The sequence below is a fragment of the Melanostigma gelatinosum genome (genome assembly GCF_949748355.1).
Source record: "Melanostigma gelatinosum genome assembly, chromosome: 11".
Taxonomy (NCBI): domain Eukaryota; kingdom Metazoa; phylum Chordata; class Actinopteri; order Perciformes; family Zoarcidae; genus Melanostigma; species Melanostigma gelatinosum.
In genome coordinates, this window is record NC_136644.1 from 21,416,426 (window position 1) to 21,438,536 (window position 22,111).

At 42.8% G+C, this 22,111-nt stretch overlaps 2 protein-coding genes across 10 annotated transcripts in view; one reads left to right on the top strand and one right to left on the bottom strand.

The window, feature by feature from the left end:
• Positions 1-120: 120 nt before the first annotated feature.
• Positions 121-21,305, bottom strand: tlr3 (toll-like receptor 3). Of its 3 annotated transcripts, XM_079278335.1 has the most exons (7): positions 21,006-21,305; positions 6,074-6,130; positions 4,617-4,737; positions 3,203-3,668; positions 2,891-3,085; positions 886-2,735; positions 121-727 (listed from the first exon to the last, which is right to left on the bottom strand). In XM_079278335.1, exons 3-7 carry the CDS (start codon positions 4,661-4,663, stop codon positions 496-498), a joined length of 2,790 nt encoding a protein of 929 aa, XP_079134461.1. In that variant the 5' UTR covers positions 4,664-4,737; positions 6,074-6,130; positions 21,006-21,305; the 3' UTR covers positions 121-495. The 3 variants fall into 3 exon arrangements, with proteins under 3 accessions (XP_079134461.1, XP_079134462.1, XP_079134463.1); XM_079278336.1 differs by lacking the exon at positions 6,074-6,130; XM_079278337.1 differs by lacking the exons at positions 4,617-4,737; positions 6,074-6,130; positions 21,006-21,305 and adding an exon at positions 4,376-4,526.
• sorbs2a (sorbin and SH3 domain containing 2a) overlaps positions 21,240-22,111 on the top strand; it is a 43,648-nt gene continuing 42,776 nt past the window's right edge. For all 7 annotated transcript variants that reach the window (XM_079278326.1, XM_079278331.1, XM_079278327.1 and 4 more), the window contains exon 1: positions 21,240-21,340. The gene's annotated coding sequence lies outside the window, so the exon portion shown is untranslated. The remainder of the gene's footprint in view (positions 21,341-22,111) is intronic.

Below are 22,111 nucleotides of genomic sequence, written 5' to 3' on the forward strand. Positions count from 1 at the left end.
TCTGCCACAAGATTATTTCCGCTGAATTATACATTTAAAAGTTGTCACATCGCATATCAAGCTTAAGATATATAACTTAAAATATCTTCTTTATGTCACGTTTTAGCGATTGAGAGGTAAAATCATAAAAACTGCACTTTGAATATTTTTTATTTCTAGACATGTTACAATCTACATTACAAAATGTATAATGGTAATTACTAAATAAGGATTGTCAAAATGTAACCGTTCAGCTGGACTTTGTTTGAAACATTGGAGAACATGATGATTTCTCTACCTTGCAATACTAGCAAACAATAAATGTACAAAAAACCCGCTGTGTGTGCAGGTGCACATGCACAACACCACCTTTCGCTCGTTATCATTTATAAGACTGAGCGCATATTTACAGCAAGCACAATATTCACACAGAGGGCAAAACCATCCACAGTCAGTTGCAATTAATTGAACCAACATTGGTAGAGTGAATTTCCAATTACTACAAATGAAACACATTCACTCCTGCAATCGATTAGTCATGCCAAGTGCCATGAGGAGCTTCTGGTGAAAGGCCGGCACCCTCTCCTTATGGACGGGCCAGTCCAGGACGCAGCATGAACGCAACATGCCCCTACGGAGGAAGAGTGAGCGAGACAACTTGTAGTCGTGGACGTCCTGCAGGAAGACCAGAACCACCGAGTCCCTGCTGGCTTCAATGACCTGGTGAAGTGCATGATGGGCTTTAAATCTGGATAAGGAAAGAGACAATTGTGAGAACTCAGTATGCCACCCAGACAAGATATACTACACATCACAAAATTCTAAATGACGGCATTTGAATTTGACTTAACCTTATGTAGAATCTAGAATAACATATAAATCAAGTATGGCGTAAGTTTGATTTACCTCCTACACCAGGGATCTCTGAGAAGAGTTTCAGTGACGACAAACAAGATCTTTCTGGACTTTGTCATATTATCCACGATGGATTCAAGCTTTGACATGCCGGGGACAAAATCTCGATCCTCCAAACAAAACTTGCACATGTCGTTCTCTAAGGGGACCATCCGTCTCTCTACCCAGCTGCCGTCTTTCTCCGCGTGGACGACGTAAGCGTCGTACTCAAATTCCCTGCCCTCTTCGACTCTGGCGTCGCTGAATCCTAACGTGCGATTGATCAATATGTACCAATAAAACTCGATCCTCCAGCCGTGGAACCGCACCAGGAGCGCAGTTACTGTCAGCATGATGACGGCAGTGCTGCTCAGTATGTAAAGAGCCTGAAACGGGGTCATGTCTTTGCAGGAGAGGGTGTCAAAATCCATGACAGAGCGGTTAAAGTAAGCTAGTGGGGTATTGCACAAATACTGGTCCCTGAGACCTGGCACGCTTGTCACATGTGTGTCGTTCAACCATGTCACGAACCACAGTATGCTCTCACACGTGCAGTCAAATGGATTTTTGTCCATAAGAAGCAGGCTGAGGTTGCTCATAGGCGTTTTGAACACTCCGGGCCTCACAGCCGTGAGCAGATTCTTCTGTAAATTTAAAACCCGCAGTGAGCTCAGATCATCAAAAATGGAGTTCTTAAGACGATTAAGGAGGTTGTTGGCCAGGCTGATTTCGCGGAGGTTACTCAACCCTCCCAGAGCTTCTGCAGGGATCTCATCAAACCCGTTACTATCCATCTGTAAGGTCATCAACCTCCGGGCGTCTTTGAGAAACAACGCTGGCCCACCGAGGTTGCCGCTCTTCCACAAGCGGGCTAAGTTATTGTGTTGGAGCTTCAGCACTTTCAGGTTCACAAGCCCCTCCAGCATATTCTCTCTTATGTTAGCAATGTTGTTGTTGCTGAGATCCAGAACGGTGAGGTTGGGCAGGGGACTGAATGGAGAGGGATCCATGTTCACTGCTTCAGCTTTCAGGCTTCTTCCCAAAGTCAGGACCCTCAGATTGGGCACATTCACAAAGGACGCGGGGCTTAGATTGACCGTCTGGTGGTTATTGGACATGTAAATCTCTTCGACTTGGCCCAGGCCTTCAAACTCTTTGCCAGTGACCGTTTGCTTGATGAAGTTGAAATCCAGAAGAAGAGTGGTGAGGTTTCTCAAAACGGAGAAGCTTCGAGGATTAATCTGCGCGATAGCTGTCCCCGTTAGATTTAGCTTTCTGAGCGGCGATCCCGCAAGCGAGACGAACGTCTTGTTGGTGATGTTTCTGAGCGAGGTGTAACTACTCCAGCTCATATCGAGTTCCTGAAGACTTGTCAAGCCTGTAAACGTGTGCTCTGTGATTTCATGGACGGCGGTTCTCTGCAATATCAAACTCTCCAGGTCACTCAGTGGTTGGAAGGAGAAATCGTCGATAATCGGGATGGTGTGACTTTTCACAAGAGCTTTTGTCAATTGGAGTCTTTTCAAACTTTTGAGCCCCTGAAATGTGTCCTTGGTCAGGTGTCTGATGTTGTTGTCTGTCAAAATTAGAGTCTGAAGTCTGGACAGCCCCCTAAATGCGCCTTCTTCAATGTTGACCATGTTGTTACGGGACAGATCCAGAAAGGTTAGATTTGTTTTCTGTAGCCCCGTAAAGGTTGTGTTTGTGAGTGCGACCAGCTTCATCTTCCGAAGAAACAGGGCATCGATGGCTGTCCCTGACAACTCCGAGCAGAGTTTAAAAATAACAGGCGCGTCCATTTTACTTCCATCCATGATTAAAGTACGTAGGCCTGAAATGGGCTTAAAGCAACCAGGCTCCAACTGCAACAAAACACAACACAGAGGTCTTGCGGTGAGACAAAAAAAGGGAAACAAAACAGACAACTGAAAGCAAGGATCTTCAAATACTACTTCCTAACACTGGTTCCAATTTTGACAACGCCATTTAATTTCCCATTTCTCTGCAAGTTTCTTACCGTTTTCAGGGACACGGTTGACATGTTGAGGACTTGCAGAAAGGACGAATTGCTAAGAAACAAGAAGTCCTCTTTCTTCAGGGTGGTGATGTCATTGAATGCCAGATCGAGGCTCACGAGTCTGGGCAGCTGGGGCTGCGAGCCGAGCTTGGCTGACTGCAGTTTGTTTACGGACACATCAAGAACTCTCAGGCTCTGTGAACATTAAAAGGAGAATGAAAATATAATACATGAGAGGCATATCGAACAACTGTGAGGAAAATGAGCTATTACTCCAGCTATTACTGACCCAACTCATCAGTGTAACTGTACCTGTAGTGCAGATAAGGGCTCCCCTTCGAGCTTTAGCTTATTGCTCGCCATAATCAACCGTGTTAAATTGGTGCAATGGCTCACGTCCACCTTCTTCAGCACATACACTTGATTGTGCTCCATGTTCAGTGTCTGCAGCAGGGGCAGTGTCTGGCACAAACCCTGTTCCAGCTTGGTGATGCTGTTGTAGCTGACGTTGAGGTGGAGGAGGCCTGGGTATGGGGTGAGTGACACGGGGGGAATCGTCCTCAGTTGGTTGTGAGACATATCCAGGCTGGTGATGCTCTTGGGAAGGTCCGGGGGCACCGCCCTGAGGTTGAGGTGGCTGCAGTCAGCTCTGCCGTCTTGCACGTTGCAAGAGGTCTTCTTCTGGGAGGCCACGCAATTGCGAGGTCCCGTCATGACATTGCACATGATGATCAGCGCCAGGAGAAGGGACCGTGGGGCATGCATTGTTTCCAAAAACCTTGAAAAACAAAAGAAAGATTCAAATATGCATCAGCCTCATTAGCCTTTTTCTTCCTGGGCAATTTGGATGCAGCACAACAAGAATAGCACCGATATAATACAATATTTGAAAGTTAATTTGGCAAACATGTTTGCAAATCGTTATACACACCTGGAAGACAAACGAAATATAAGGAGTATATTTCCTTTTTCTCTTTGAGCTCTGTTTTAGCTCTGTCTGTCTTCTGTTTGGTGCTGAGCAGTTATTCATATACAGTGGGGGTATTTTTAGAACTTTTTCGCTTTAAACAACATGCCTGCTGCTACTGAGAGTGACTCAAAACAGGAAAGCTGCGGGCCATACGTAATAAAACAAGGAGCTAAAAGACGCAGAAAAGCTTCAGAGAGGAAGTCTGGTCAGGTGATAATTCGCTGTTCATCATAGCAACATCTTTCACGTCATTCATTTGATCTTTTGTTTGTATAAAAATGCTGAGTGGTGCCACTTTAACAGACAAATCGGTCATCAATGTGTGACTCAATATTTAGGAGAAAGCTTCAAGAGAAATCTCTCTTCTAAAGACATACAGTAAGCTATTTATTACTATCGCAGTATAATATGCTTTATTTCTATGACTACATAATCACAGCACTCAGTGTTACCGTGACACTTCACACTTTAAAGTCTGGCTAATATTTGGGACGTAAAACCGGCAGGGAGCTTACCAGATTGTGCCTTTTACATGTCAGACTTCATCGACTTGAAACCGAAGGCGATCACTTCCACCACCACCGTGTCGTTAGCTCGGGAGCGCAGACAACACTCTACAAGCTCCCAAAGTCCGACTCTACGGAAATGAGCAACTGGCGACTCCGATTTCACTTCCACATCGCAGAGACACTGCAGGATTTAACTGTTTCATGCAAGAGGATACACAGAAATAAGTTGAACAGGATTCATACTCACTTCCTACAAACCAGACGGGATCCAGCCTGTTTAAGATGATGAAACATCCGAAGTGTCTGAGGGTTTGGTAAGGCGCGGTGTAAACAGGCGAAGTTGTGGTTCGGCACAGGATGCAGCCAGACTACCGGAAAACAAAAACACTTTTTCTGTACCGTAATGTACAAATGTGTTTTTGTGTTAAATAAGGCCACGTTGTTTCCAATTGCCTGTAAAATGCTAAATCTTGTAAATGTGTTTATGACTGTGTTTTTACGACATGTAATCCATCAAGTTATTTGTAAACAGTCGTCTCATTATGAGGTGACATTTGGGGATTTCGTGGCGAAGACTCGACGCTGAATGGGACAAATACCGTAAATTTAAGAGTAGACATACAAGAGAATTAATGTGGAGGAGCGAAACTGGCTGCATGTTTGCTGTAAATATAGCGTTATTATTGAATAGCTCTAAGCCTCTGCTAACTTTAAAATCAATAAATGCATGTTTCTAAAACCTATGATATATCGAATATAATATGTAATTGTAGCAGGTGAAAGTGAGTGAGTCATTCATTTGCATTTGGTTCCCTAAAATACACTCTGCAACAGTTCAAATGCAGAAGTAAAACAATAGTGCATTCGTGCCCATGTTACCAGGGTAGAGGGTAGAACTACTGCACTTATTGAAGATCAGTTTACTTTACGACACCTTTATAGAATACATGACAATACTATTTGTGTTATTTTTTTCCTGTTGTGCATGTTGTGTTTACAATCATGGGTTATGTATCACAAATTACCCTGGGGCAGAAACTCTGCCTTTTAAAATGAATGACATATTTTAAAATGTAATTAATAGAACTGGGTTGTTGAAAATATGCTTTACAAAAACATTTATAAGCTTGATACACAGAGTAGGTTTGCTGAGTATTCCTACTCTCTTTCATAAGCAGTCACACACAAACAAACCTGGGAGCTGCCCAGCAACAGTCACAAAGGCACTTTAAAAGTTCTGAGGCAGGGGTGGGTGTTGTCATTTCACGCAGTCATTTGGACCAACCAAAATCCAGGACACAGAAATCGTTCTAGTCATATGATGATGTTTAATTCTTAGTTTTATTACATTATATAACGTTAAATGCCCCCATTCAGAACATCAGAGAAGTGAAACATAAGGGAGATAAACTGGACAAAAAAACTAACAGGGTTAAGTTTAAACTACCACTAGAGGGCAGTAAAGTCCTTCCATTGTGCTGCTCAACATCCCTGCAATAGACACCGTAGGGCAGGCCATTCATGGTGCTTCTTATTTGAATAGTTTCGTATATTTCAAGTTTGTAACAAAAATATACACTTTTTTAATACTATACATAATTTTGGAGCATATGATCTGTTATGTTGTTGCTCACTTGGAACAAGCTTCTCTACTTATTTTCCTCTGTTGCAGCGTGGCAAATCAATTATTATAGGTATTCTTACTTTATTTGGAAATGCACAACAGGAGCAGCTTCTCCCCAATCTGAGTCCTGAAGAACACTTTGGCCAGAGTCAAAGACACAGGATCATTATTCAAAGGCAATATGTACAGTATATGCTCTGAATATCGCATTTAGCACCTATTTCCCTTAAGAAATACATTGCAAGGAAATGGAGTGAAACTCATTCATGGAGCAGTATATATCACAACAGTTCAAGGCAGCAAGTGGTGTATTATTGTGATGGTCCAAACACCAATAAATCTGAAGACAGCCAATGGCCCTACCCATTTAGAAAGGTCAGCAGAAATGTAAAAGCAGAAATGACCTTCTGCTCATGCTAAATGAATCATGAACTGGAACCACAGTTGATCAACAAACTGCACTCCTGAAAGCAAAAGCAATTCCCTTCTTGTAATTGATGGGTAAGTGATGTGTCATTGCATCCTTCAGGCTGTCTTTTCAGTTGAAGGGAAATTCACTTCAAACTGAAATACTGAATGATTTCACAGTTGCTTTAAAATCCTGTTCAAAGTTCATTCACTGAGCATGCCTTTCACTGCAATATCATTTAAAATCTTTAATCACATCATACCAACAGCCACTGTGAACCAAAGTGTGTTAATTGGCTTGACATCAGCTGTCGCGCAACAGCGCCCGTGTCCCATCAGTCCCAAGAATGCCATTAATCCAAACCAGCACTGGCACCGTTCAAAGCCACACTGTGTCAAAGTGCTGTTCAAACCAATTATCTATTTCACCAATATCTTCAATGAACTTTGATTAGAAGTCTGTCTATATGTCTAGCTGTTCTTAAATTCATTGTTCACATCTTATCACATACTGTTGACGGAAATATCTCAAAAACAATTGTATGGATTGCCATGAAATCTGGTACAGTCATTCGTGCTCCCCAGAGGATGACTCCTAACGCCTTTTGGTGATCCCCCATGTTTTCTTCTAGGACCACTGTGAGTGTAACTTTTGGTAACCCCATGTTTGAAAGTTCGAGCAAACGTCTTAAAAAGCCCCGATGGCAGATACAACATGATAAAGCCCACTGGGGTGACCTCCCAGTGGAGGAAACATGATGAAGTGCTTTCTTTTTTTGATGGAGAAAATGTGATGCTATGCCATTATGGGCTGCCCTATATACTACAACACTTTCTGCATGCTGGTTCCCCACCGCATGCCTTTTACATTTTTCTTCGTCCCTGCCCTTTAGACACTTTTTAGTCTTTTATTATACATGACCAAAACCTAACACTGATATTAAATCATGCTGGATATCATAATATAACAATATATCATATTTGTGATTGTTTCCTGGATTGTACATGTCATAGAATTCCCTGCACAATATCTCTGACATGTGCCTATTTAAAACAGCGTGGTAGCAACCTGTGTTTAGTGTCTGAACTCCTCTTTTGACGAAGCATCTCAGCTTATTTCTCTGTTTACCCCTGCACACTCTGTTTGCTAGATTATTGATTATGTGGAGATTTATGGAGAGAGGACGCTGACTCTGTGGCCTTTTTAATTTCAGCACATCTCTCTTAGGAAACTGGATTAATACTGTGGATGAATACAATTGTGTTGCATATCTTTGTTGGCGATTCTTCAATATGCAACGCAGGAAACCGTACATTGCCCCAAGAAAGGAGTCCTCCATTCATCCTCCATAGTCACACAGACACAGACCTGCATGCACTTTTCTATCCCCTCTCTTTTCCTCTTCATCCTCTCCTCAGATTATTAGAGCAGGTCCGTCCTGGGATAGACCTTAGGCCACCTGATTGGTTTAGCCCGGTGTTAAGCCAAGGCAGCTTACAGGGCTTTGTGTCAATGGCTGGATTGCTGAAGACCGTAAAAAGTGGAGTGAGCTATAGCACTGTGGTGGTGGAGGTGGTCAAGTTAGTAATGTGATAGATAAAAAAGAGACATCAGATTCAGGGGCTAAATTGTATGCACTGTCAACAGCTCATTAGGGCAAGGAGGCAAACACTGGCATGACAGCTGACAGGAATTAGATGCACAACAGATTCTCTCAGGAGGAACACAACTTGCGACCGGAATGAGGGATTAAAAGTAAGGCGAAACACCCCTACTTGTACTGTGGACTGAGTGACGGGCATTGCTGCACATGTTTCACTTCAGCCCGAGAGTGGCTAGTGCATATCATGCGTTCGTGTGATTGAATGCACTCATGCAAGAGGGATAACTGGGGGAGGCAGCGGCTCCATCAATGGGAGTGTGTGTGTGTGTGCCGCATTCTTCATCTCACCGGCTCGGGGCAAATCTCCTCTGCCTCATTTGCAGACTGAATCTCTGGAGTGTTGGAATGCCTCGAAACCAAAGGTGTGTTTGCCCTATTGGCTCTTCACTGTTATACATGGTGGACGTTAACCTATGTTATGTAACTCTGTGCATTACCTCCCACGGTAATGTCATCATCAACTCAGATCCTCACTTCACACTGTGTGCCTGTGAGTTTATGTGTGTATTTACCCCATAAACCTCATGCGGTGCTAATGGAGTTAATTGCAGTCTCACAGCAGTGCATTGTAATGGTCTGACGTAATGGGCATCTGCTGTATATGAGCAGCTCAAGTGAAAAAAACAAAAACTAGTGCAAGGAGTCCGAAAAACAAAAGCTGGGGAGCAGTGGTAATTTAAGTCTTGTTAGTTTGACTGTGCACTGATATTTGAATAAAAGGGGGGTTAAATGCCCTGATTCATCTTCATCACGTGTGTGACGGGGAGATTTTAGATGTTGAAGAAGGGGAAAAAAGGTCATGTACATACAAGGAGCGGTGCAGGCAGTAGCATCAATGTTGTAGTATGTTCTCTCTGCCCTCTGCAGAAAGACAAAGACACTGCAGCATATCTCCCCCTCCCCAGTTTGCTGAACAATGATGTTTGGAGGTCAGACGCCCAGCTCTGCTACTGGTGTCAGCCACTGACACACAGCGTGTGTGGTTGTTGTTACACCTCCCGAGGAAGGGAGGGTCAAATGTCCATTTTAATTTCAATCAAATGCTTGAGAGAATACAGAACAGGATATGGACGTATTCCTCTTGGTGTTCCTTATCAGATGTAGTCCTTTATTAAGGACATGAACACACACATTACTCTGATGACTCCACTATGTGTCACACGGCACACAAGATGACAATGTGTAAGAGTCATTTTACTGTATTCCTTTTTTTATTTATTTGAGCATTAGCTGATGATGGTATGTTCTTCTCATCACTCACTAGTGCTCACAAAGTGCCGAGTCAGGTCTCTTCTCACTATAAGTGGTCCCCCAGTGGTGACAGGATATCAATACTGAACTGGAATCAGCAGCGTGGATCTACTACTGTGCTGTTAACTCTCTGCAGTGCAGCTCTGTAAAATGCAAGGGGAGACAATTCAGTGTGTGGGGAGCGCGGCTGGAAATATAGCAGATACAGTGAAAACCTTAGTGGGGCTGTAACACTTTGCAGTCGTTCAACTAGACAAACCAGTGTAGCCCATAGAGAAGCTTTACAATTTCCTTTTGTCTCTCAGCAACAGCTAAAAGAAATAACATGTATTCAATTTTTACAATTATATGAAATAGAAAGAGGTAAGGAAATCTTCGCACTAAGCGATAACCACCAAGTTCGACGTATCAACTGTTTCATCACTCAGCCTTTTCGCTAAGATGTACTGCATGACATGTATGCTCTATGTGTATGTGGACATATACAGGACCCAGAGACTTCGGCCACTTGGGGGCAGCAGAAACAAGCCATAAACACAACATTAACACATAATCATCTTATAAAGTTGAAATGGCTGATATGTCAGCAAACAGTTGACTATTTACACAAGAGATGCAGAGAAACATCTCTGGGCACTCAGCAAATATTAGTTTGACAGTCCCTCTTTTTTTAGCTCTCGTTAGCTCTGTTTTGCTCTTCTCCAACTCCTGAGGAAAATATGTCTCTTAAGCTGCTAAATGTCCCGCTATGTTCATTAGCTATAGTCGCTAACCACACTTTAAAAGTGCTATACACAGGATAAGGAGCAGTTATATTGCCTTGGCTCTCATCATGGCGACGTCTGAGCCAGTGGCTTGCAGCGAATGGTGCTATAAGCGCTAACAGCGCAGCATATGGCAAAAGTGCTGAGCTAACCGTGTTTACCCGAGGGGTAACTTAAGGGTGAATGCTACGCTTCCGCGACGAGCTGGAACCGGCATATGAGGCCGTACAGAGTGGTGGCTGTGAGCTTGCCAGGCACGCTCACATGCACAAACAAATTTTCATTATCATGTTTACTCAATTTTAGTTTCTTACATCTTCCTAGGGCTTTCTGATGAGATGTAATTCGTGCCTGCAGTTTACAGACAGTGCCTTGAGCCCTGTCCCCCTGTTTTGCAGAGACATCTTGTGTGAAGAGTTGCCACTACGAGACCATGTGCTGAAGGCCGTGAAACAAGTGGCCTATTCAGAGGGAGATTACACCCTTCTAACACCAAACTGATTGCATGGAAGGCAGGCAGAGAGAGCTTTGTGCCACCACCTTAAGCTTTGGCTTCAACAATCTGGCAGTACCAACAACCCTGACAGTGATAGTTAGTAGATGGGACTTAATGCCTTCTTGATTTGAAAAGCCATATGATTTGAGGGAATGTTTGAGGTGCAATGGTTCCTTTGAACATATACAGATATCATAACTAGAATAACTTCCTCATTCAGGAGTGTCATTACGTTGCACAGCGCTCAGACATATTGTTTTAATTACCACTGGCAGCAGATTATTTAACATTTCTTTACATGACTTGTATGTGCTGGTGGAATGTCACCACTGCCAACCAGAGCACGGTATCTTCAATGAAACAAGCAAAGAAACAAACCGAAAAGAAAAGTAGATGTGACCAAACCAAATATAGCAAAAAGATATTTGATAGGATTTAGTTGATTTTAAAGTTCAAGTAGGTTTCAGCTGATAAATAAAGACACAATTTTTCCTCCATCCACTTATAAGTTCATCCCCCTTTGGCTAAATACACAAATATTTCCCTGGGTCATGTGGTTAAAACTGATTTAGCGATTTAGGTCTCTTTTGATGTAGTGGAGCAGCGCTGTTACCAAAGAAGGAAGAGGAAGATTCATGGGTCACATTCCTCATCCTAAAAAATTCTGTCTGAGATCGCTTTGCCCCGCTGCATGCAACACGTTCAGCAGGACAATTTGTGACTTGTACATTTCCAATGTTTCCCATTTCCTGTTTGTGCTAAAGCTGTGACCCAACATACTGGAACTTAGAAGTGACAGGCCGGTGACAGCAGTATTTTCTCTGCTGCACATAGAAGAAATAAGACAAAGACAGTACAGTGTTATTTTTAACTCAAGCCCATTTTTTCTATCACGTTTTAAACTATTATGCATCCATTGTTTATTCTCTGAATCAAATCAAATTAAATTATTTGCACCACCATGTACACATTTGCGTACCACTATTGTATGTTTGGTCTGGATTAATCTCCTCCTGTTTCCTCCTAATGAAGGTCCCTTCTCTCCCCTCGGGCAATGCAGGTCTGATAGGATTAATAGAGCAATTACTTAATTACAAGCCCGAGAAAAAGCTGAAAATCTATGAAGAGGATTTACAGCTTTTACAATACATCAGGGACAGAATTCTGAAGCAAATCTTTTTTTGAGAAAGTATTTCCCCTAACAGGCCCATTAGCAAGTAGATGATGGAATCAGAGAATGCGGATGATTCTGCCAACTCTGTACAAGCAAACGCAGCTGGTTTCTCTGCTGCTGATATGGAACATCACAATAATTACTCCGCATGTGAACATGGGTGGGTGCAGAAATGGGCAGAAATATATGAATACATATGCAACTGTTCATCGCCAACCTTTTGTTAAAATCTGGTAAATGTCAAATCCGGGTTCCCACTTTTTTCCAGAAATAATTTGTCAGGACGTTTCCAAGACATTTTCAGCGACAATGTAGCTGCTATGACTCTCTCAGAACACTTATATGTTCCTCTCTGAAAGTCTGACTTCAAAGACATGCAGTCTATAATATATATAATTTACCTCTGAAATCAAGTGATCTGTCAACTTTTGCAACTAAACCAAACTGCAAATAATTTTCCATGACAACACACGTTTTTTCCAGTACATTTTACTTTTTCAAATTGTTCAATTGTTTTCAAATTATTGGCATTAAGAACTGTGTTTAATGGTGCATCATGCACCTTGAAGATTGAAACCTTGGGTCAAGATAGTTTGGGCTATTACTGTAACTGTATTCAAGTATGGAAGTCCTGCTGTGATTTAATGGGTGTCTCTCAGACCGTTTCGCAATGCATTCTGGGATAGGCTATAGGAGTAGTAATAGAATATTAAAAGTGTGAGAACTGGATGGATAGATCAATTGAGATGGTACCTATGATGTCCTCTACTGGCTTCCGAACAACATGAAACTCCATCTACTCTAAAGATAGAAATGTGTTTTCATGGCGAATTAATATATATATCCTAGAATTTGACTTAGCAGCACAAATTCAGGAAGTACTGATAGCAGGAAGTAGTAACTCCTGAACATCTCAAGTGAGACATCAAGCACACAGTTCGTCCAAAACTGTGAGGACTCTGTGCTCTGCGTTCCCACATTCCTGCGCACCCCCCTCACAGAACATCAAACTTAGAAGTTGCACAAACTGAGAAGTTGAAAAGAAAATCTCTGGAGGAACAACAGTTCAATGCACAATAAACATTTATTTCCTTATTTAGTCTTTTACGTCTTGTCGGGTGGATGATGGCACCACGGCACTGTTCAGGAGTGTTCTGAAGAGTCTTGAGTCCGCAGACAGCATGCCCCCTATGCGCGATGAGACACTGGCTGGTCTCGGGCCTGTAGCGCGCTGCCCGTCAAAACATCCCGTGGCGTAGATGCACTCGCCCAGCACAGCGACGCTCTCGTAGCATCAGCGGTGGTACATGGGTGGCCCCCCTGTGCCAGGTGCGCATGCTCACGTCGAACCTGCGCACGCTGTTGAAACGCTCGACCCCGTTGAAGCCGCCGACGCAGTAGATGCTCCCGTTGAGGACGGCGGTGCCGTGGTAGGCGCGAGGACCCACGTCTTGGTCTGTCACCTGCATCCAGAGGTCGGTGCTGACGTCGTACGACTCGATGCTGTTCGTTGGATCGGTGCCGCTCCAGCCCCCAATGGCCAACAGGATGCCGTTAGGCAGGCGAGGGCGGACGAGAGGGTTGCTGAGATGCGCAGAGGGTCTGAACCTCATGATGGGACTTAGGATTTCGATGACTGCCCTGACCATGTGCAGGCACTCAGCGTTGTTTTTCACCAGCTCATTGGACATCACGTTCAACCTCAGGTAGTCCTTGCTCATCAACACCAGTCGCACCTACACAGAGACTGCAGCACCACAGCGAAAAGCAGACATGGCAGTGCTCTTCTCTAAGGGATATGTTAACCTTTTGTCACCAGATTTAGTTTAGACTTGCATCTTCAGCATTAAAAGTAACAACGCTAATATACAAAAAATATTCTCAAATCGAGAAAGAAGCTCTTGGACTGATATATGGCGTAAAGAAATTCCACCAGTACTTGTGGGGTAAACATTTTAACTTAACTGACCATAAACCACTTCTGATACTGTTTGGTGAGCACAAGAGCCTGCCTACACTGGCCGCAGCACGCATTCAGAGGTGGGCGATTATATTGTCTGCATATGACTACCACATTGTCTATCGCAAATCAGAAGAGCACAGTAATGCTGATGGAGTCTCCCGCTGTCCCTTGCCGGAGACCAGCGACACAGGAACAGCCGTGACTTCAGCTCTAGTCCACTCACTGCTGGCGGAGCATATACAAGAAGCACCACTCAACGCAACACAGATTGCAAGGACGACACACACTGACAGTGCGTTGTCACGAGTGTATAAGTATGTCATGGAAGGCTGGCCTATTCAGGTAGAGGAAAACCTAAAGGTGTTTTTCTCAAAGAGAAATGAGTTGTCCACAGAGCAAGGTTGTGTCCTATTGCTCAACCTGATGATGTTGATGTCACTGAATCACAGGCTGAACTGGGTGATGGTGAAGACTGCAACAGTTCTCAGGAAGTTGTCGACGCCAACCACATCCAGCTATGCAACATTTCATCAGCCACAACACAACTTATCAATCCACTCAGCAGTCACGCAGGAGAGGCCTGGCTCACCGACATCAGTGGACGGTATTAAAGTGGATGAAGTGCCGAGGTAATATTAGAAATGAGTTTCAGAGACAGAGTCAGTAATTGTGTTTGGAAGACACACTCAGGGGTGAAACATGAAGGGGTGTGTTGCATAACGAGCGTAAGCGGCTCTGTGTTGGCTTTATGCCCCGATAAGGAAAAAGCAGAGAGGTGTACAAGGTCATGAGCTCCAAGAGTAAGATTAGATGTTTCAATATCAGGGTTGCCATAGTGGATCTTACTTTATGTAGAGCGAGCACAGTGATCCCAGTACAGATTTGATCAAAACCATGAGACATGCATATTGATAACAAAATAAAGCTCACTGATGTGTACAGCAGGTATGATGTTTACCATGGTCACCATCTTAGTTTAGTGTGTTAGCATGCTAACGTTTGCTAATTAGCACTGGGTATGGATGCCTCAACCAAATTTCATGGCAATCCATCAATACATGTTTGGCAATTTCACATAAAACCTCACAGAGGCAATAAAGTAAAAGACATGGGATCACCAAAGTCACATCATCCTCTGGGAACCATGAACGTCTGTACCAAATTTAGCAGCAATCTATCCGATATTTGTTAAGATATGTTCGTGTGCATCCCTAATAACTTGGGGATGTTTAAAAGCATGCGTAGAATGTTATTAAAAAGATGATCCTAAACCTGGCAGACACCAAAATGTTTGGTTGTATTATTTTATCCAGCACACTACTTCAGGACAGATTCCACATGAAATGGAATTTCACTTAAACTTAAGAGTCCTCGGGTCGAAACACATTTGCTGTTTGTGTTTTAGAAATTGCGTTTTATCACAGCTTCTCACGGGATATTGCAAGAGGAAGAAAGGAGCAGATCAATTAGCAGTCTGGTTTCCTAGAATCATCCTCCCGCCCTGCTGCTGTAATTACAGTGTTTGACTCATCATACAGCCTCTGTTGGTGGGCGCTGCCCTCTGAATGTTCGACAGCTGCTGACTCCTCATCTGAAGGGAGTAAAACAGCAAGGCACGCCAAAACAGCATATTGTGCCATGCAGATGTGCTGAACATGAAATATTGTCCCGAATTTGAAAGTAACTGCTGTCAGCGCTTGAAAAAGAGAGACGACTTCAAATGAGGAAAATGAAAACCTATGTCAGTATTTTCCAGTTTACAGTATTGCATGTGTTGCTGCTAAATATCTCTGTGGCGCTGCAGAGTAGGATGATAATTCTCTGTGTCTTTGTCACTACGAGCAACCCTTTATATATTGCACACATCATCTGATCCATTATAGTCGATATTGATTTAAAGACCAGTTCAGGCAGACCACAAGTAGAGCCGGTCAGGAACAACGCACGCTTCTTTTCTATTCAACCAGCTAAGTCAGCAAATGTATTTGTAAGACCTTTTACAATACAGAACAATATGTGTGTGACAAATATTAGAGGAAACAAATTTACTTCTGCCTCTCCTTTCTCTGCCTCGAGTCTCATCATCTCTAACATCCTCATCCACTATGGATTACCAGCAATTGAGTATTAAAAAACTTCAACATGTATTTAGAATACAGAAAGTCATACATTACATATTATGTGTTATGAATGGCTGTATGAGTCAACCATGACTGAGTATCTTTTTCTGGTGATGTTGCAAAATTTTATTTACATTTCATTTCATTAGAAATAGCGCCAGTAGGATTCATGGCCAGTGTTTAATCTCAATATACCTTTAATTGATGTTATGTTGCTGTTATGCAGCTTTGGTTTATCTTCTATTAGCTACAGATATTACTGACATCAATGTTTAGAGCTGTCTATCTACATTTCTAAAGATGAATTAAAGTCATTGTCATGCAGTTAAAGATTCCCCTGATGTGTCATGATGTCAATTCATAAGCTAGAATTTAGCCTACAGTAGGGTTCTTATCTTGCATCTCTGCTCCTCCATTGATTTATTATTTTGTTGTCCTTCAGCCTCTCTTTTCCACCATTTTCCTCTGTTCTGTTATGTCAGCCTCGCCACAACATCCATCCTGACAATGCAGTGCCAGCTTTAATGTTCAAAATGAAGACCCATGTGTGACACTGGGCAATGCTGCCTCTCTTTGATTGATGGAGCACAGTAGGAAGGCAGAGGGCAGGGTGAGTCTTGGGTTAGATGAAGTGCAAATGGTACTTTGGTGTTTGAATGATGGTTGGCTGACATAACTCAGCATTCCATCCCCTTCACTCCATGATTGAGAGGTGGAGATTAACCCTGTTAAAATAACATGGGGATTTAAGCCTGCAAACATTAACAGACAGCAAAGGGTCGACTTGCACTTCAGTGAGACTGCTAAATAGAGAGATGATGCAGGACTCTACGTCAGCAGCCTTGTTCTCTCACGGATTTGCTGAGGCATTTCACCTGGTCAGCTCTCAGACATCAAAGCTAGACTGGAATATAAGTGAAAGTGGCATTATTAAGTCATTGCCGGACAATGTCCTCGTGCACTCATATGCCATCCACTCATTCAGCACCACTGTGCCACTTTAACATTGGCCAGACGAGTGAACCTCAGTATCAGCTGTTCCAAATGTGGATCTCTTTGGAAAGCATCAGTGGAAAGATGTGAGCGAGTGCCACTGCTCAGATAAAAGAGCTATTTTTCTCACAAGATCCATGTGTCAGCCTGCTCTCCTTTATTGTGGGCTATTCTAAGAGGGGCCATGAGGGGTGTGCTGGTAGTTTTGGATATTAGATAATTGCAGACATGATGTGGATGATGATAGGTAGCTGCAGCCATAAAAGCATGACCCATACTCGATGATGTCAGGCCCTGTGAGATAAGGTCCATGTCGCCATCCTAAAATGGAAATACTATTAAGGGAAGCATCATTACACATTTTAATATGGAAGAAGGTCTGGCACAGATCAAGATTGTAATGTAGTGGTCGGCTTCAGTAGGCTTATATCTTGTATCGAAGGCCAGCTCCTGGATCGCATTCACATCAACACTTGACTCCACCAGATGAGTGTTGCTCACTGTGACACAGTCCAGGAGGCCGAGTGATGGCAATGCAGGGCTGTCGATTGTTTGGTTTACCACTTTGAACCGGACTGAAATAACTATCGGTTTGCTATTACATTTTGTAAAGACATTCATGGCCCCTGACATGTCAACTGACTTTTATGCTAGCGCCACCATGAAGGTAACAATTTAGTGGAATTGGATTGACATTATATTTGAGGGAGTTCGAATATTTTTTTGTGATACCTTAACTTTTCATTTAGCGCAATCATCAGGTCAAGTATTTTGATTTTTGCAATACTTTGGTATACAACTAACTACCCAAAAATAAATGACATTCTCATCACAGCTGTAGTTTGTTTAGCTAGCTCGATGACGCCCGTGAAAACACAGAATTGAACATTACACTTGCTAATGAGCAGGATGTTAGCATTGTCATAGGGAGCATGTTAGCGTGTTGACATTAGCATTTAGCTCAAAGCTACGCTGTGCCCAAGTGTGGCGTCACAGAGCCACCAGCATGGCTTCTCTACACAGCCCAATACAACGTGGACTTGAAGTGTAAAAATGATGCTTTGGCTTGTGGTTACATGTGCACGTGCAGCTGTATTGATTGAAATAGAAGGGTATTGCTACGTGTGTGAGACAAATGACTGAAAACCGCTGCTGACACACCTCCAGTTTAGACATGCCAGTCCGCTTCCATAATGTGTTTTAACGTCCTGAGCTCCACCCTTAGTATTTATGCACCTGTAACACCAATGGCCCACTGCATACCATACATATTGTATCGTTATCATCCTCTCGGAATGGATTGCTAAGAGTAGTTCTGTGGATAACATACCACCTATAAAAAGGCATCTACATGGCAACTGTAAGGTCAGTAAGGGCTGTCTGTACTGTAGACAAGAGCCGGTGATAAAACACCAAACACTTGCATGCGTGCATTTTAACACACTCACAGATGTGGTCTCGTTGACACTTCGGAAAAGGTCAGCTAACAATAACCGTCTAAATTTGTACACCTTTATGCATATGTCAATAAGAAAATGACACTTCAGCTTTAATTAATTCATTTGATTAATTATTTGTCATTGCAACTTAAAAGTTCTCTATTTGACATTAAGAAAATTACGGAGCAGCAACCAACTATTTTCTATGTGAAGATATAGTGGAGTAATGTCTACAGAGAATGAAGTCGCTCTCCCGCTGTGTGAGTTGTAATCCGAGCTTCTCTGGGCTTTGTCGACATAAGCGCGCCGGAAGCACATGTCTATTAGTGCGTGTTAGCGTGACCCACTGGCTAGCTCACGGCTGCCACTCTGCACTGCACTCACAAGTGTAACAGAGAACTACGGTGGCCTTCAGGGATCATAAAAACAATATAGGCTCTCGCCAGAGCCAGTGTTTGGTTTGTCCATTCTGGGCTACTGTAGGAACATGGCGATGCAACATGGTGGGCTCCCTGAAGAGTCCCTAAGTTGATATGAAAAGCTCACTCTAAGCTAACAAAGACACAACAATTCCTAGTTTCAGGTGATTATAATGACAACATAGTTATGAATATCACATTCCATTTCTGCTAATAGGGCCCCTTTAAATCCTGCGTAATGTTCCTTTAAAGTATCATTAATATCTAATATGAAATGTAAATGAACCACAGTAAGAAGTCCCCGCATTAAACAGTAAAACATGGTCAGTAATATTCACTATACTAAATCAAGTAATATTTGAAACCTAATACTTTTTATATCAACTTAAAACCAGGTAATAAAAGCACTACATCATTGGAAAAAAAGCAAACAAGGTCATTTATCAGTTTAATTACGTGCAGGTTTGATTATTAGGATTTACATAAAGCAGTGTTATGCTGCTCTTAGCTGATGATATGAGCTAGTTTTGAATACTCACAAAGCTGAATAGGTAAACACATCGTTGACGCTATTGCATAAGCTCAAAAAGAATAGTATTTGTTAGATATTTACACAAGAATGGATGCATTCCTTTAGTGACATCTTCATAAGGTGAAAGGGTTATATTTTTGCTTTGTATTTATCTCAATATTAACTCACTAGACCATCTCTGACAGCCGTCTAGGTTTTAAGAATTCATGAGCAATAGGGCTTCTGCTCTCACTTTCTCCTGCAGATGCTCTGCAGTCTGCAGATCTGTGTCTCTGATGTTGCACTGAGACTTCACATTTATGATTTGTGCAGAGATTAGGTGGACCGATAGATTTTGCACTGAGCCTGTCGGTTTATCTGCTTCTTTAAGTGCACCATATACAAAGGATTCATTCTATTTCATTTGAAACAAGGGAAACAATGTGCTAAATGTGTAAAGGTCATGTCTTCTGCCATGGTCACAATAACCAGCACATAGCTATAAAGGGCTCCCATCCAGTCTGTAAATAATAGAACAGCTTGGTGTGTGTGTGTGTGTGTGTGTGTGTGTGTGTGTGAGCGAGAGAGAGGGGGGTAGAACAACAGACACAGAGGGTGAATTCCCAAGTTAAGCTATCAAAAATCAAGACACGGTCTGGTTGTTTTGCTTAATGAAGACAAAGTTAAATTAATCCAGCATACAGGGCAACACTGAAGAATACAAAACCATAATTCAACTTATGGCGTTAAAGACCTCACAGCAAAAGTGAATGTCATTTTAAATGCTGTGCATAATAAATCATGCCAGAGGTGATATAAATCAACACCTCTTAGAGTTTAACACGTTAGGTTTCCGCTGCCACAAAATGATGTCAGCTCTCTGTCAACAACTGGAAAATCAACATATTGCAGGGTTCACACTGAGCCATTCTGTTCGGATGCACCACAATGTTTAATGGTTGGAAGAGACAAACAGCAGAAACTGATTCATCCAAAACTGCTCACAACACTATCGATATAGGCTACTGGAATGTGTTATCGTATAACTATTATCAAACAACAAAATAATTGCTTCAATCAATAACTTCTACAAACACAATGTCTACTCTACCTGATCATCTCTACTCAGTGTTAGTTTTCCCTTTAAAAGTCTAGCTATTGTGAAAATAATGAAGTAAAAGTTCATGCTTTTTGGCCCATAATACAGGTTAACATGAGGTTTATCTCTTCCAGTTCTGTATAGACGTTGTAACTCCATCCTGAAAACACAAGCCTTCCTCAAACGTCAAGCTATAAATGACTTGTCATGTTTAATAGCTCAACATTTGCCTTCAACCAGTTTGATGACAACATGGTATGCTGCCAGGGAAACACAGATAGACATTTTGGCAAGGCTCTTTCTTTATTCCCAGCATGGGTCTGCGGATCACTCACTGATCCCGACTATATTATTGTCATGTTCTATCCATTAACACACAGCATGTAGCCTCCATAAACTCTCCACTGCTGCAGATGGAAGGCAAAGTGGCACTTTCCTCTTAACAGAGCTGCACACAGGCCGACCGTTGTGTGTCCTCTGTTGTGCGAGCACTGATTGAATTGGCCGCTACACGAAGACCCAATGGGAAGCTCGCGGTAGACTGCTGCTGAATGCAAATAACAGAAGCCATTTTGCGCACGAAGCTACGGCATCATTCAATAATAATACAAGCGGAAACGGTCCATTGCTGGACAGACGCGTGTGGGACTGCGGTGCGACTTTCGCTTGGAGTAAAAAAAAAAAGAAAAAAAAAAGACATGCTGTAACTACTTGTGCAGCCGCGCCGCCTCTTCCTTTGACGTTTGTGTCCTGGGGGGAAAAAAAGGCGGACAGGGCAGCTTCACCGCATTGCTATCCGAGCCCGAGTGACCCCCCGAGAGAGGGAGGTGCCTTTATAGTTAGCTGACCGACACCGGGGCAACATCCATGCGCGTCGACAAACAGGTGTACGGTTTCATCACACGGACACTGCGCTAGCCTCCGAGCCGCCGTATAGCTCCTGCGGTCGGGTACAATTGAGGACTGCAGTGTTTACGCGCGGAAGAGGCTGAATAACCTGGCGATATGTTGCAGAATCGGTCGAGTGAGGCGGCAGTAGCTGTAAGGTAAGGTACCGTTACGGACCGTGTCAGCAGTGGTGGTGTTAAGGTGGCCATAGTATCTTTTCCTCCGCTTCGCTTTTAGCAGCTGCAGCGATTACCAACCCAGAGCTGAATACCGAGCTGTTCTGAGGAGGTAAACATGCTATTCTGGGAGGTTTATACGTGTGTTACAAGCACCAATAGTTAGTTGTATTCGGCGAGAACGGCGCAAATGAATTAGCTCATCCGGGATGCGCTGAGTCGCCTCTGTTTCCACAAAAGTGCATTCCAGGGGATTGTTGTTTCCAGTGCATGAGGTCTAGGGAGGATGTTAAATACCCCAAAAGCCACAATATTCTAAGCTGTATAAATGTTGCTTAACATTAGTAGTAGCCCAAAGACAGTCAGGACGAGAGATTAGCAGACATGCTGCTTGGTAGCAATAAGCATGAATTGGGATATCCATGTTTAACCTACATCCCAAATGCTGAGGATAAGCTCTATTGTTTGCTTGCACGTCAACAGTGCAGTGCAGTGTTGCTTGGCTCGTGGTAAAAAAAGAAAGAAGTATACAGTCATCTTAGTTTGGTCAATTATGCAGGTTTATCTTCATTAATACTTTACCATTTCGAGATTTTTTTTTAAAAGTTTTGTGTTGCAATTTATTATACCAAAACCAGCCCACGAATACATTTGCTTGTTGCATTTACTCTTATTAAGAGAGCATGGGTGAAACACTGGGTCTCTGGCTCATGAATGGTACTGCAGTGTTTCATGTCATATTTTAAGACCACT